This window comes from Littorina saxatilis, linkage group LG2 (assembly GCF_037325665.1).
Source record: "Littorina saxatilis isolate snail1 linkage group LG2, US_GU_Lsax_2.0, whole genome shotgun sequence".
Lineage (NCBI taxonomy): Eukaryota > Metazoa > Mollusca > Gastropoda > Littorinimorpha > Littorinidae > Littorina > Littorina saxatilis.
In genome coordinates, this window is record NC_090246.1 from 6,889,828 (window position 1) to 6,907,961 (window position 18,134).

Here is an 18,134-nt window from a genome sequence, read left to right on the forward strand (position 1 = left end):
TTGGCTGAGTTATCGTCAGACGCGTAATCGTGTTACAGCAGCTAAGCGAGACAGAGTCCAGCAATTTTATATAGAGTTAGACGAACGCATTTCCGACCAAGGTTCCTTTGGTACTAAAAAGTGGTGGCAGTTGGTAAAGTCATTTATGGACAAGAAAGGACTTGGTGTTGATGAAATTCCTCCGATTAATTTTGAAGGCAAGATTTACCAGTCAAACCAGGAAAAAGCTAACGTTCTGAACAATTTTTTCATACAAAATTCCGTTCTTAAAACGCCAGACGACAATTTGCCTCAAGCTGATTTTTTCGACAGCGAACTTAATGAGATTTATCTTACAGTCGACGAGGTTAAAGAGGTTATTAAAGCCCTTGATAAAGGTAAAGCCACTGGTCCGGATCTCATTCACAACAGACTTCTAGTTGCTGCTGTTGACGCCATAGCAGAACCCCTGACATATTTGTTTAATAGAAGCCTTAGAGTAAGGTATATATCCTAGTTTGTGGAAGACGGCTCATGTCACTCCTATTTACAAAGCCGGCCCAGCAGATTGTTGTAACAATTATCGACCAATTTCATTATTAAGTTGTGTTGGGAAGGTAATGGAGCGCTGTGTCCACAGCCATGTTTACACCTTTTTACAGCGAAATGATATATTAACACCGGCACAGTCAGGATTTATTCCTGGTGACTCTACCAGTTGTCAACTGGCTTCTATTTATGACGAGTTTTGTTTAACTTACGATATGGGAATTACCACTCAAGCTGTTTTTTGTGATGTGTCAAAGGCATTTGAAAAAGTCTGGCACAAAGGGTTATTATATAAACTGGAACTAGTAGGAATTAGAGGACAATTGTTGAAATGGTTTCACGATTATTTAACAAATCGCCACCAGGCGGTTGTTATTAAGGGTGCTAAGTCTGCATTAAAATGTATCCCGGCAGGTGTTCCACAAGGTTCTGTTCTAGGCCCCTTGCTATTCCTGATATATATTAACGACATTGTGAATGATACTGAATCTGTTATAAAGTTGTTTGCTGATGACACGAGCATGTCTATGTCCTTAGAAGATCCAACTAGACGAGCACAGATTTTGAACGCAGACCTATATAAAATTAATACCTGGGCAAAACAGTGGAAAGTTAAATTTAACTAAGCAAAAACGGAACTGTTAGACATAAAACGTGATAATATACCAACCGAACCAATCATTTTTAATAATATTGTTTTGGAAAACGTGAACCAACATAAACACCTTGGCGTAATCTTGCAGAATGATTGTAATGGGACTTCCAAGTGAGAAGCATCATAAAAAAGGTCACCTTATTAACTAATTGTTTAAGATATTATAAATATAGATTAAATCGTAAAAGTCTGGAAACTATGTATAAATCTTTTGTTCTTCCACATTTTGACTACGCAGACATCATATGGGACAACTGCACAGAGTACTGGTCAACTGCACTCGAAAAACTACATTTGGAAGCCATTCGGACTATAATCGGTGGTGTGCGCGGCACCAGCCACGAAAAACTGTATAAAGAAAGCGGATTTTGTAACCTAAAAGAAAGACGGAGCAGACACAAACTGATTTTATATTACAAGATGGTATATGGCAAATGCCCTCATTACTTATCAGATCTCTTGCCACCTTTAACTTCTGATGTTAACCCCTACCATCATAGAAGACCATTAGAAAGAAGAGTCCCCATGTGCAAAACTGAATTATACCGTCGATCTTTTATACCATCTACTACTGTCCTGTGGAACACCTTGCCAGACAACATCAAAACAACTAACTCAATCAGCGATTTCAAACGCTATTTATCTACTCCTGATTATAACGTACCTGCCTATTATTACTGTGGTAAAAGACTGGAAGAGATCCACCACTGCAGAATGCGCCTAAACATGAGTAATTTGAATTCTGACCTGTGTAAACGCCACCTACAGGGAAACCCACAGTGCGCTTGCGGCTACCCGAACGAAACAGCTGACCATTATTTGACACATTGTCCTTTGTACGTAGATGCTCGCCTGTCTACAATAAACGCACTTCCTGTTAATTACAGACATGTTGAAATATTGTTAAATGGTAGCGAAAACCTTTCTCTTTGCACCAACAAGCTTGTTTTTGAAAGTGTCCAATCGTTTATCCATGAATCTGGTCGTTTCTGTTGATTTGACTCAGTACCCATATTCATGCCAACAAACCTTATTTTATATGCATTTTTCAAATGTATATTTAGCGAGCTACTGCTTACTTGCCACAGGACTATGGTTTGTAATGTACTATGTATATTCTTATTTGTATGCGCTGCCAACTTCATCTTTTATATGTACCTACCGTTTTCTCCTCCCTCCTCCACCCTCCCCCCTCTTCCTCCTGCTAGCTTTTTCTTATTCTTTCTGATTTACTTTAACTATGCTCTTCTTGTAGATAGTTCAACAATTGATAAGTAATGCTTGTCCGACATCATATTTGCGTTATTTTCCTACTACGTAGGGCGCGTAATATAAGCGTTTGCTTGAGTTCGTGTCCCTATTGTTTATCGTTGTATTTTTGTATCATGTTTGATTTAATAAAACATTGTTTAAACCAAGTTGACCGACCCATATCTGTGGGTAGCTTTGTTAAATAATGATGTAATGTAAATCGGCACTTTACCGTAATCCCGCAGTGGGGCACTGCGGTTATGAAATTAAAGGCCCCTCCTGTTTTTGGAACCGCAGGAGCTTTCTAGTTTGCTGTTAGGTAGATTTTTGGTTCCTCTTTCCTGTCATGCTCTCTTTTTCTTCATGAATTCTTTTCTTTTTTCTGCCTTCTTGCTCATTCACCTGTATTTTTTCCAAAAATCTCTTCTCTTGCCGCTTGTCTCGCGATTCATGTATAGTTTAATCTGTTAGTGTTCTGATGTAAGTCCAGCAGTAGATAGGTTAAGCCTATTTTAACATACTGGAAACTGGTAATCTTCCAGTAGGTATTAATTTAGTTTTACTAAAGCCTGCTGGGACACAAGTAATGGGTTAGTGCATTTGTAAACAGGAATCGCTTGACAAGTGGCCCCCTTCATCCCCCCCTTCCTCGTCCTGATATGGCTCTGCGTAGTCGGCTGGACGTTAAGCAACAAATAAACAAACAAACAAACTTTACCGTAATACAATTTATGCATGAAAATGGCTTTGTTTAACTTGAGATGCTTTTCCAGTGGAAGAAAGTTCAGCATTTTTAATTTCATATCTGTTGAAGCATCCTTTACGATGAGTTTGGCCGAGCGACGATAGAGAGAGTCTAACTTTTTCAAGTGGACATCACTGCTGCCATCCCAGAGCGTCGAAACATAATTAATGTGAGGCATTACATGAGCATGGTGGAACATTTCCAGAGTCCTTCTGTCCGTAAATTGCTTTAACTTGGATAGGAGGAAAACGTTCTTGGCTACTTTCTTGCAAATAATGCTGTAATTGTGCCTGCCACTTGAATTCACAATCAATAATTACCCCTAAAACGCGATGCTGTTGAACTTGTTCAATTGATTGCGTACCAATAGTAAGATTTAGTTTGAGTGGAGAAATCTGGTGTTTTTGTCTGGTTGCAATTACCATACTTTTAGTTTTTATTGGATGGACAAGCATAGCATTACACCAGTTATTCACATCATTTAAAGCTGTTTGAAGGGAGGACTCTATTACTGGAACAGACTTTCCACTTGCATGAAGAGAAGAATCGTCAGCAAAAAAATCACTTCTTACATTACTATCAGAAATGTGCAGTGGCAGATCATTGATATACAGACAGAACAAGATCGGCCCAAGCACTGACCCTTGAGGCAACCCGCATTTCACAGTCTCCTCAGTAGATATTTTACAGTTTAGGGCATATATTGAGATCTGTCATGTAAATAGGAAGCAAAGAAGTTACACACTGAACTGTTTCTGACATACAACTGTAATTTCTTCAATAGAATTGAATGATCAACAAGATCAAACGCTTTTTTTTAAAGTCGAGAAACACAGCACCACTGATTTCAGATCGGTTTGTTGCAGATAACCAGGTGTCGCATAGCGTGGTAAGGGCGCTGTGACAAGAGTGATTTGTTCGAAAACCAGACTGAAATTGATGGAAAAGGTTTCTGCTTTCTATGTACGCGAGCAAATGTTTGTGAATATGTTTTTTCCAATGGTTTGGATAAAATGGGTAATAAGGAAATGGGTCTAAAGTTATTTGGGTCGGATACATTTCCGCCTTTATGGAGTGGAAATACTTTTGCTCTTTTAAACAAACTAGGTACAGTATTTTGCTTTATGCAGAGATTATACACATAGGTGAGTGGCTCCACAATATATGGTAGAGCTAATTTGGCCAAGTAAGGAGGAATCTTATCAGAACCCATGGACTTTTTATTCTCAAGGCCTTTTAGCACCTTCCCTACTTCATGCACTGCCATGTCTGGAATAGTAAAAAAAATTGTCTGGTTTACATTTCTGATTACAAAATTCATGTAATTTTGAGAAAGAGACTTCAATGTCAGAATCAGGACTGTCGCATTTTGCAGATTCATTTAGCCTATTGGCAAGGGACAAAAAATGGTTATTAAAATCTTCAGGGGAGATGGTTGTGGCAGACCGATTTGAGTTCTGTTTAGATTTACCTAATATGTTATTAACAGCACGCCAAACAGTTGCAACATCTTTCTTGTCCTCGATTAATGTATTAAAATAATTTGCTTTTGCTTGACGTGTTAATTCTGTCACTTTATTCCTTTGTTTCTTAAAATCAGACTTCATGTTGTTTGCTTTGTAAAAATCACGCAGGGACATGGCTTCTATAATCTGTTCCGTCAACCATGGGGGAAGAGATGGATATTTCACTCTGTGGTGACGTAGTGGGGCATGCTTATCCACTATAGAATAAAATATATCAATAAGGGCGCCCAACGCTTCGTCAGCAACAACATGATTAAACACAGAGGAACATGGTACTAAACTGAGATCAAAGAAGAATTTGGTTTCATCAAACGTTTTAAAGCTTCTATATTCAATAGTTGTATGGCCCTTGTGCACCGGCTTAGGTAACTTGAACGACCAAGAACAAAATATTGAACAATGGTCACTGATGCTTGAAGGTACAGTTTTCACGTTTGACACCATGGAGGTATTATTAGTGTAAATGTGGTCAATCAACGTTGATGTTGTATCAGTCAATCTGGTTGAGGTGTTCACAAGTTGATGGAATCCAATGAGAGATGTAACTGAGCGCTAGGCTGTCTGGGTTTTATGCAAGTCTATGTTAAAATCACCAAGTAACAAAACATTACGATTATTACATTTGATGTTATTCATCAAATCAATAAAATCGTCAGACCAAGCTGAATGGGATGCGGGATTTCTATATACAAAGCCGAGGAGAAAAGAATTCGAATTCTTATACGAAATTTCGAGCCAAAGGCATTCGATACTGTTCACTTCCAGATCAGCCCTGCGCTTAACAAACTTTGCTATGAAATCATGGACATAAACAGCAAGACCAGTATGTTGTACTTCCATACTGTCACGTCGGATTACAGAATAATGAGGAATCCGCAACATATCATCACAGATGCGCGAGTCCAGCCTAGTCTCTGAAATCCCAAACAAATGGGTTATGGGAGAATGTTGATTTAATAACACGCAGAGATCAGGAATTTTGTTCAAGAGATGATAAATGCTTAAGTGTCCGATATTCAGTCCAGCGGCTGGAGCTAGTGCCGACATGCTTATAAATGTTAAGAGTACACGCAGAAGCAGACACAATCCGCACACATTGGACGTTGTAGAGTGAATGTTCAAGATTAGCCAGAAAAGGCAAAGTCCTTGTCGTCTACGAATTACACAATAGAGTTCTAAACAATGTGCTACGACGTGTCACTGGCAGGTCAGACGATATGGAGAAGTGCTAGAACCGAAGGGAAAAGAAACACACTCTTTCCTCAGCGTCAACGTCACGTCACACAGACAGGCAGTCCGAGTACAACACAAGGCACAATTAACAAGAGGCGAAGCCTTCAAGGTTCACTTAAGAAATAGACAAACACAGTAACACAAACTCACTACCCCAACATCGCTTCTCAAGTTTTGACATGCGAAGCTTCGCCGTAGCTCGCAACGAAGTTGGCTTTTTTTGTAAGAAGAGTGCTTTTCGATTCAAGATGGACGACGAAATCAGACTCAATACCACAGTGAAGAATGCATTTATCGACTTTGGTTGACCCAAAGTACAAGAACTAACCTCCTACCTGTATTATTTCATACTGCGATGCATTGACATGTCGAATAAAACTCGAAATCCCAGCGCTCACGCCAACTGGTCCCGGCCGTGCTCAGTCAACGAAATAGAACACATACAATTAACTTACGTCATCATCAAGTACGTAAAGTACAATTTGTGACGTAAAGTACTCAGAAAGAAGCACACCACGCGCTGGTCGAGACTACGTGCATGCGCTTTCTGACTAATAAGATTTGAGACGCCAAGACATGAAACGAAAAAGATAACTCTTGCCTTCCAACTAGTCTCGGCCCGCTCAAAACCGAGACTTTCAGTAATTCCTTCGCGTGACGTCTAACCCTCTTACGCCATAATGTGACGTGTTCAAATGACGAAATGTTAAAGTTTCTACCACAGACATACACACGCACAAACACACACACACACACACACACGCACAAACGCACAGACAGACAAAGTTACTATCGCATAGGCTACACTTACGTGAGCCAAAAACACAGGTATAGTCACTGCACAAGGTGCAAAAACGCTTCGAACTTTATCGACAGATTTTAAGCGTAACACAAGCTCTAAGCTGTATAACACTACTAAGAAAATTGAACCAAATAATGTTTGTCCAAGGTGACCCGGCGATCGCGCTCACACACACACATACACACACACACACACACACACACACACACACATACACACACACACATACACATACAATTATTCCAACAAATCAATCGATAACATCGAGAAGTTTTTTGAATCATGTTTTTCAAGAAATTCTACGAGTGAAGACATCCATATAAAATTTTGTCGTTGTCTGCTAGGTGTACACAGAAAAACCATGTGTATACCAGTGCTGGCAGAATTAGGTAGATTCCCATTAGCACTAAGAATGTTAACACAAACCATTTCCTATTGGACTCATATTTTACAATCTAAACGAGATTCATTTGTTCATCAAGTATATGATGACATGTTTAATAACCTTAAAGAAGATTCTTGGCTCATATTCATTAAAAGTTCACTTTCAAGACTTGGCTTTAATCATGTTTGGCAAAATCAATCTACTTTTGATACGAGAAAGTTACAATTTGCCATACAAATGAAATTACAAAGTGAATACATACGTTTTTGGAATAAAGCTAAATCAAAAGGAAGTGCAAGATTAAGATTCTATTCAAATATATGTGATACATATGAAATTCAGTCATATCTGACAATGATAGAAAATCGAAATCACAGGACAGCTTTAAGTCGATTAAGAACCAGTAGTCACAATCTAAAAATAGAAACTGGAAGACATCATAACATCCAAAGAGAAAATCGTTTGTGTATGATATGTAACATTGTTGAAGATGAATATCATCTTCTGGATGAATGCGTAAAATTCCATGAAAGTAGAGAAAAGTTTTAAAAAGACGTGACTAATATTGATGTAGATTATATTAATTATAAACCAAGTGAAATATTTATGGACAAAGATGTTCAAATATGTCTCGGAAGGTTTGTCGCAGAATGCTTTAGAATTCATAGCAATGTGTCAATAACCTTTTTGGTTTGAGGACAATAAACATTTGTTCTTGTTCTTGTTCTTGTTCTACACTCGCGCACAGACACACACACAGACACACACAGACACACACACACACACACACACACACACACACACACACATACACACACACACACACACACACACATACTAGTTGCTGCATTTGATGCTGTTTGTGACTATGCACGGAGCAGATACAACGCTCAATACTGTTGAAAAAACTGAAATATTCCATCCAGTCCGAAGGTCGCCTAACCCACACAGCCTTCAGTTTTAAGCTTTTAACACATCAGCTGAGTTGAAATTAAATTCAGCAGTTGAACTGCATTTGCACTGAGCTGTGACGACAGGTGCGGCGGTTGGACACGGTCAGCTGACTGACTGTAGACAGGTGGGGGTCCGGGGGGAGGGACCGCAAACTGCTGATGACTGGTTGGGCGAATTTGCGGACAGGGGCGAGAGAGAGAGAAAGAGAGAGAGAGAGAGAGAGAGAGAGAGAGAGAGAGAGAGAGAGAGAGAGAGAGAGAGAGAGAGAGAGAGAGAGAGAGAGAGAGGGTAAACAAAATATGGAGAACAACAATAAAATACGGGCGCAATGCTTTTATTTCAGCACAAATGGCGGTCTTGTTGCATACCTCACTACATTATGTCTCAACACCGTTCTCTCACCTTGACTTTAAGCTGTTATCTGCATACCTCACTACATTATGTCTCAACACCGTTCTCTCACCTTGACTTTAAGCTGTTATCTGCATACCTCACTACATTATGTCTCAACACCGTTCTCTCACCTTGACTTTAAGCTGTTATCTGCATACCTCACTAAATTATGTCTCAACACCGTTCTCTCACCTTGACTTTAAGCTGTTTTCTGCATACCTCACTACATTATGTCTCAACACCGTTCTCTCACCTTGACTTTAAGCTGTTTTCTGCATACCTCACTACATTATGTCTCAACACCGTTCTCTCACCTTGACTTTAAGCTGTTATCTGCATACCTCACTACATTATGTCTCAACACCGTTCTCTCACCTTGACTTTAAGCAGTTATCTGCATACCTCACTACATTATGTCTCAACACCGTTCTCTCACCTTGACTTTAAGCTGTTATCTGCATACCTCACTACATTATGTCTCAACACCGTTCTCTCACCTTGACTTTAAGCTGTTATCTGCATACCTCACTACATTATGTCTCAACACCGTTCTCTCATCATGACTTTGAGCTGTTATATGCATACATCACTACATTATGTCTCAACACCGTTCTCTCACCTTGACTTTAAGCTGTTATCTGCATACCTCACTGCATTATGTCTCAACACCGTTCTCTCATCATGACTTTAAGCTGTTATCTGCATACCTCACTACATTATGTCTCAACACCGTTCTCTCATCATGAATTTAAGCTGTTATCTGCATACCTCACTGCATTATGCAATACAATACAATACAATACAATACAATACAATACAATACAATAAACTTTATTAATCTCTAAAAGAGAAATTGCATTGCTGAGCTTTTGTGTCCGTAATAAAACATACATAAAACATTCAAAAATAAACATTTGTTCTTTGTCATTCATACATTCTTGTGTTCTTATACATTTCTTCAATTCATACATCAATATTCTATCATAATTATGTACATACATTTATTCTCTTTTAACAGTCTGTCTTCAAACGCATCTCAGAGAGGAAGGCTAGAGATTTGTGTTGTGCCATAGGTAAAATCATGTGCTTAGCTATGAAGTAATGTTATCACATGTTATTTAAGGAAAATGAGTAAATATATGTACCACTAGAATGAATACCCGCTTCGCCGGGGTGAATCGCGAGACAGAGACAGACAGCGTGGCGGTTCACCACAATCACCTTTGAAGGCGAAGTCCTGTCAAACGGGATTGAGAATTTTAGAGCTTATTTCTTAGCCCTATATTATCTGCTGTGGCTTCTCAAATGCCAGAACATACAGACAGACAAAAGCCGCTAGACCACATCACAAACAGAACTCTACAATACACAGGTTTTTGCCCACACACACACACACAAACACACACATACACAGAGAAGCCGTATATATATATGCATATATCTGTATCTATAAATATATAGAGATAGGTGAGAGTGTATTTTTCGCGTGGCTATAAATTGATTCGACCTTTTCACTTTGACAGTAAGAACAACTTACGGGTGCAAGGGAAGCGTTGTGGACAGCGCAGTGGACAGCGCAGTGACATTCTAAAAATAGTAATAGTAACTTACAAACGGGAAAGCCACACGAAGGAAGGGAGATAAACGCCAAACACTGGAGAAGATAAGGAAGAGTTACTTATAATGGTGAAATGAACACAAAAACCAAAATCAGTTCAGCGCTGCGCGCTGAGAGCACGTGTTGAAATATCTCATCGATGATATTGTGTCCGGGGTGTAGCTGAATACGGTGTCCAAATTTGAAAAAGATCCAGCGAGAACTTTGGCGTTGTGATGTGGTGTAGCGGCTTTGGTGTGTCGGTATGGGGGCCCGGGTAGCTGAGGTGGAACCAAAATCGGTTCAGCGCTGCGCGCTGAGAGCACGTGTTGAAATATCTCATCGATGAGGTTGTGTCCGGGGTCTCTCTGAATAAGCCCACCAAATTTGAAGCAGATCCATCGAGAACTTTGGCCGTGCATGGCGAATACACAGATACACAGACACACACACAGATACACAGACAGACACACAGACACACACACAGATACACAGACAGACAGACACAAGTCGTATATATATATATAGATAGAAGCGTATAACATCAGCAAAACTGAGAAAATACAGCACATTGGTTATCACATAAGTAAGTATGTTAAAAATAAATTAACATGCATTCACCATCAACAATGCACAAACGAAAGTCAGCACCTTGCCGGTTATCACATATTGTCTAAGAGAGTAGAATAATAGTATATAATCATGCAAAACAAAATCAACACTACTGAAACAATACAGAACACTACAGAACACTGACCCCGTGTCTCAACACCGTTCTCTCACCTTGACTTTAAGCTGTTATCTGCATACCTCACTACATTATGTCTCAACACCGTTCTCTCACCTTGACTTTAAGCTGTTATCTGCATACCTCACTACATTATGTCTGAACACCGTTCTCTCACCATGACTTTAAGCTGTTATCTGCATACCTCACTACATTATGTCTCAACACCGTTCTCTCATCATGACTTTAAGCTGTTATCTGCATACCTCACTACATTATGTCTCAACACCGTTCTCTCACCTTGACTTTAAGCTGTTATATGCATACATCACTACATTATGTCTCAACACCGTTCTCTCACCTTGACTTTAAGCTGTTTTCTGCATACCTCACTACATTATGTCTCAACACCGTTCTCTCATCATGACTTTAAGCTGTTATCTGCATATCTCACTACATTATGTCTCAACACCGTTCTCTCACCTTGACTTTAAGCAGTTATCTGCATACCTCACTACATTATGTCTCAACACCGTTCTCTCATCATGACTTTAAGCTGTTATCTGCATACCTGACTACATTATGTCTCAACACCGTTCTCTCATCATGGCTGTAAGCTGTTATCTGCATACCTCACTACATTATGTCTCAACACCGTTCTCTCATCATGACTTTAAGCTTTTTTCTGCATACCTCACTACATTATGTCTCAACACCGTTCTCTCATCATGACTTTAAGCTGTTATCTGCATACCTCACTACATTATGTCTCAACACCGTTCTCTCACCTTGACTTTAAGCTGTTATCTGCATACCTCACTAAATTATGTCTCAACACCGTTCTCTCACCTTGACTTTAAGCTGTTTTCTGCATACCTCACTACATTTAGTCTCAACACCGTTCTCTCATCATGACTTTAAGCTGTTATCTGCATACCTCACTACATTAAGTCTCAACACCGTTCTCTCATCATGACTTTAAGCTGTTTTCTGCATACCTCACTACATTATGTCTCAACACCGTTCTCTCATCATGACTTTAAGCTGTTATCTGCATACCTCACTACATTATGTCTCAACACCGTTCTCTCACCTTGACTTTAAGCAGTTATCTGCATACCTCACTACATTATGTCTCAACACCGTTCTCTCATCATGACTTTAAGCTGTTATCTGCATACCTCACTACATTATGTCTCAACACCGTTCTCTCATCATGACTTTAGGCTGTTATCTGCATACCTCACTACATTATGTCTCAACACCGTTCTCTCATCATGACTTTAAGCAGTTATCTGCATACCTCACTACATTATGTCTCAACACCGTTCTCTCACCTTGACTTTAAGCTGTTTTCTGCATACCTCACTACATTATGTCTCAACACCGTTCTCTCACCTTGACTTTAAGCTGTTATCTGCATACCTCACTACATTATGTCTCAACACCGTTCTCTCACCTTGACTTTAAGCTGTTTTCTGCATACCTCACTACATTATGTCTCAACACCGTTCTCTCATCATGACTTTAAGCTGTTATCTGCATACCTCACTACATTATGTCTCAACACCGTTCTCTCATCATGACTTTAAGCTGTTATCTGCATATCTCACTACATTATGTCTCAACACCGTTCTCTCACCTTGACTTTAAGCAGTTATCTGCATACCTCACTACATTATGTCTCAACACCGTTCTCTCACCTTGACTTTAAGCTGTTATCTGCATACCTCACTACATTATGTCTCAACACCGTTCTCTCATCATGAATTTAAGCTGTTATCTGCATTGCTAACAGTGTGCTGTGTGTCATAGCATTGTTAACAGTGTGCTGTTTGTCATAGCATTGCTAACAGTGTGCTGTGTGTCATAGCATTGTTAACAGTGTGCTGTTTGTCATAGCATTGCTAACAGTGTGCTGTGTGTCATAGCATTGTTAACAGTGTGCTGTTTGTCATAGCATTGCTAACAGTGTGCTGTGTGTCATAGCATTGCTAACAGTGTGCTGTGTATCATAGCATTGCTAACATTGTGATGTCTGTCGTGCAGGTGATGCTGATAGGGGACAGTGGTGTTGGCAAGACGTGTCTGCTTGTTCGCTTCAAAGACGGAACATTTCTCTCTGGCAGCTTCATTTCAACCGTCGGTATAGACTTCAGGGTAAGAAGCACACTGACACCGGGGTAAGACGCACACTGGCGTCAGGGCAAGACACACTGACTACTGGGTAAGACACTGACACCAGAATAAGACACATTGACACCAGGGTAAGAAACACATTGACGTCAGGGTAAAACACACAGCAGCATAGCGTCAGACACATCTTGACATCAGGGTCAGACACACAGTAAATTCAGGATAAGACTGACTTCAGAGTACGACACTGACCCCTTGTTGAGGTCGGGTCACTGACTTTACATTGCCGAAGTAAGACATGCCACTGACTCCATCGTAAGACACAGCACTGACGTCTCACTGCCAAAGTAAGACATGGCACTGACTCCATAGTAACACACATCACTGACGTCACTCTGCACAGACTTCATAGTAAGACAGCACTGACGTCACACTGCCAAAGTAAGACATGCCACTGACTCCATAGTAAGACACAGCACTGACGTCACACTGCCAAAGTAATACATGCCACTGACTCAATAGTAAGACACAGCACTGACGTCACTCTCCACAGACTCCAAAGTAAGACATGCCACTGACTCCTTAGTAAGACACAGCACTGACGTCACTTTGCACTGTGTCCATAGTAAGACAGCACTGACGTCACTCTGCACTGTGTCCATAGTAAGACACAGCACTGACGTCACTCTGCACTGTGTCCATAGTAAGACACAGCACTGACGTCACTCTGCACTGTGTCCATAGTAAGACACAGCACTGACGTCACTCTGCACTGTGTCCATAGTAAGACACAGCACTGACGTCACTCTCCACTGTGTCCATAGTAAGACACAGCACTGACGTCACTCTGCACTGTGTCCATAGTAAGACACAGCACTGACGTCACTCTGCACTGTGTTCATAGTAAGACACAGCACAGCACTGACGTCACACAGCCAAAGTAAGACATGCCACTGACTCCATAGCTAGCAAGACACAGCACTGACGTCACACTGCACTGACTCCCTAGTAAGACACAGCACTGACGTCACACTGCACTGACTCCCTAGTAAGACACAGCACTGACGTCACACCGCACTGACTCCCTTGTAAGACACAGCACTGACGTCACACTGCACTGACTCCCTAATAAGACACAGCACGGACGTTAATCTTCACTGAGTCCATAGTAAGACACATCACTGACGTCACACAGCCAAAGTAAGACATGCCACAGTTTCCAGAGGAAGACATAGCACTGACGTCACACAGCCAAAGTAAGACATGCCCCAGTTTCCAGAGGAAGACATAGCACTGACGTCACACAACCAAAGTAAGACATGCCACGGTTTCCAGAGTAAGACACTTGCCCGCAGGAGGCGGGGTCAAAGCCACCTTGGCGTTGCCAAAATCCACACTTTATAAAGTGCTTTGAGTGCGGAACATCGTCATACACAGCCTGTGTCATTGTGAAGATGGCAGTTACATTTTGAAATTTGCTGCGATTTATATTCAATTTTAAGAAACAGCATGGCTCTCTCATGTTAGTGCATTTTAGAGGCCGTGAAACCGACAACGCAAGGAAAACACTTTTGCTTTTCTTTCAATAAAAAGATTTGATTCAAAAAGAAATGTGTTTTGGGATTAGTGTGTTTGGAAATGGTTGCACGATTCTTTGTTAAAATAGAGACAAATGTTTTTGAATTAGAGACCGAGAGCCGACGGAAAGGTACCTGCACGAACGTTAGTGTATGATGTCGCGGTCAGGTGTACGCGCGGTGCATGTCGGTAAAGAATTTGTGCAATGGCGACAGACACACATCCCCCCTCCCCCCGCCCCCCCTCTCATTTATTAAACACTTACTCCCCGGATAATCGTAAGAATACAACATAATTAGGGATGATATTTCGCGTGCAGACTTTGTGACAGACCCCTAGACTCCCGTGATCGTATTCCGCCTGATTTAGTTTTTTGCAACTTGTTCACAGTTTTCTGAGACGTGTGTCAGTTCAGATTGAGTTACGCGGTGAAAGGGGGGGGGGGGGGGGATGACAGGAGGGGATGGGTTGGGGAGATCTGGCAGCCAGGTGACGACAGGAGAGTGAGAGACATGTTTTTGTAGAGTAATTGATGGAGGGGATGGGTTGGGGAGATCTGGCAGCCAGGTGACGACAGGAGAGTGAGAGACATGTTTTTGTAGAGTGATTGATGGAGGGGATGGGGGGGGGAGGAGATCTGGCAGTCAGGTGACGGCAGGAGAGTGAGAGACATGACTTTGTTTTTGTAGAGTGATCGATGGAGGGGATGGGGGGGGGGGGGGGGGGAGAGGAGATCTGGCAGCCAGGTGACGGCAGGAGAGTGAGAGACATGTTTTTGTAGAGTGATCGATGGAGGGGATGGGAGGGGGGGTGGAGTGTGTCACACACACATGCATCGCACACGCGCGCAGCCAGTCAACCACCGACTCAATAAGAATCTTGCATAATAAAGTTCCACAAACACAAATTGTAGTATAAGAGGAAATATTATTGTTCACTTATAAACATATTTATAACACATACGCACACACACACTTTTAAGTTAATGACCTGCTGGAGTAAATGGCTTATTTATCGAGCTAGGTAATAAGGGTAATACTCAAAATTAATAACCAACTGAGTCCAGCCGTAGATAGAAATCCCGATGATGTAGACGTAGACGATAGAATGACGATAGAATGACGGTAGTAGGACAGTTATAAAGGTGAAGCAGAAGACTGCGCAGACGTAAATGAAGATGTAGATGTAGGTGAAATGTCATCTTCCGGTTAAAGTAGACACCAGAACTTGGTTGTTTCAGTTTTCAGGTTTAACGACAGGCGCGCATCTCGGCCGCATGTACAAGACAAAGCATTATGCCCTTCCCCAGTCCGATCTCTGAAACCGGACCTACAGCTGCTGTAGCTGGATATTCGCTGCTTGGAACGCAAGCCTTCCCCGAATGAAGTATTATTCCCCAGTTTCTAAATTCATCAAATGAACACAGTTCACAAACATTTACGGCTACATGTCAATACTTCCCAATACCATTACGTCCCAGTACCATTACGTCCCAGTACCATTACGTCCCAGTACCATTGCGTCCCAGTACCATTGCGTCCCAATACCATTGGGTCCCAGTACCATTGCGTCCCAGTACCATTAGGTCCCAATACAATTACGTGCCATTGCGTCCCCGTACCATTAGGTCCCAATACTAGTGAATTTAATTTCTGAGATGTTACTGTAGCAGTGTAGCGACACGTTTTGTAATAAAAATGCGTTTTGTAATACATTTATTACAAATCGTTTTCGGATTACACAAAATTTATTAAATAAAATAAAAAGATGTGTACCGGTGTTGTCGGACAAACTTGTGGACGGACATTGACCGAAAAAATGTATCGATAGCTTCCGGGTGCGCACCGCTAGTGTACGGTCTTACGGAAAAAAAAATGCAATGCGTTCAGTTTCTTTCTGTGAGTTCGACTGAGCTTGACTAAATGTTGTATTTTCGCCTTACGCGACTTGTTACATTTAGTCAAGTTTTGACTAAATGTTTTAACATAGAGGGAGAATCGAGACGAGGGTCGTGGTGTATGTGTGTGTGTGTGTGTGTGTGTGTGTGTGTGTGTGTGTGTGTGTGTGTGTGTGTGTGTGTGTGTGTGTGTGTGTGTGTGTGTGTGTGTGTGTGTAGAGCGATTCAGAGTAAACTACTCGACCGATCTTTATGAAATTTTACATGAGAGTTCCTGGGTATGATATCCCCAGATGTTTTTTTCCTTTTTTTGATAAATGTCTTTGATGACGTCATATCCGGCTTTTCGTGAAAGTTGAGGCGGCACTGTCACGCTCTCATTTTTCAACCAAATTGGTTGACATTTTGGTCAAGTAATCTTCGACGAAGCCCGGACTTTGGTATTGCATTTCAGCTTGGAAGCTTAAAATTTAATTAATGAGTTTGCTTATTAAAGTTGTCATTAAAATCGATTTTTCGCAAACAGATTTAAAATTGATTGCATCGTATTCTTCATCACATTCTGAATCTAAAAATATAATACATATGTCATGTTTAGTCTTAAAATGTGATCACAATTAACGAAAATAGAATAATTAGTCTTACAATTAAAATGTAAGAAATCGATCCAAAAATGATTTCCACAAACATATAGATATGATAGGTTGTATTCAAAACAAGCTCAGCCAAAAGTTAACAAGAATACAGAAAAGCGCGCTTTCCTGCTTAGCACAATACACTACCGCGCTTATCTGGCGTGTCAATATCATTACGTTTTGCACGTGGAAGGTGAGCGATTTCCTTCACGCGGGGATTGACGAAGCTGTACTGTCTTGGTGAACAAATACAGTGCGTTCAGTTTCATTCCGTGACTGAGTTCGACAGCTTGACTAAATGTAGTAATTTCGTCTTACGCGACTTGTTGTTTGTTTGTCTAGTCTGTTAATCGTTTGTTTGTTCGGTTGTTTGCTTGTTATTACTTCTTTGATTCATATTCTAACATTTTTTAAACGTATTGTCATTAGATGAAACCCTACCCCCCGCGGGTTAGTAAGAGGCGACTAACGGATTCTGTTTCTCATTTTACCTTCCCTTGTTAAGTGTTTCTTGTATAGAATATAGTCAATGTTTGTAAAGATTTTAGTCAAGCAGTATGTAAGAAATGTTAAGTCCTTTGTACTGGAAACTTGCATTCTCCCAGAAAGGTCATATATTGTACTACGTTGCAAGCCCCTGGAGCAATTTTTGTTATTAGTGCTTTTGTGAACAAGAAACAATTAACAAGTGGCTCTTTCCCCGTCGCGATATAACCTTGAACGGTTGAAAACGACGTTAAACACCAAATAAAAAAAGAAAGAAAAAAGAAACCCTCCCATGGGCGAGGGCTGGATGTAAAAAACCCACCTGTTTGCTTATGCCATTACCCTCATTAATAAAGCGTTTGTCTTGTCTTGTCTTGTCTTGTCTTGTCTTGTCTTGTCTTGTCTTGTCTCTCTCTCTCTCTCTCTCTCTCTCTCTCTCTCTCTCTCTCTCTCTCTCTCTCTCTCTGTGACTGGAGAACAATAATTGACAAACACGAATAATTATTGGAAACTGCACAATCAGACAGTACATTTCTTCTTTATGAAAAATCATGAAGGAAAAAAAGGGGTCATAATACTTGTTACAATATGTTATTTTTTACGTGT

General features: G+C 40.7%; 1 protein-coding gene across 3 annotated transcripts in view; it reads left to right on the forward strand.

Annotated features, from left to right (window-relative positions):
- The window catches only part of LOC138958097 (ras-related protein Rab-37-like), a 299,221-nt gene that overhangs the window by 3,958 nt on the left and 277,129 nt on the right, over window positions 1-18,134 (forward strand). For all 3 annotated transcript variants that reach the window (XM_070329162.1, XM_070329161.1, XM_070329160.1), the window contains exon 2: window positions 12,846-12,956. In XM_070329162.1, the coding sequence (XP_070185263.1) occupies window positions 12,846-12,956 (111 nt within the window). The remainder of the gene's footprint in view (window positions 1-12,845; window positions 12,957-18,134) is intronic.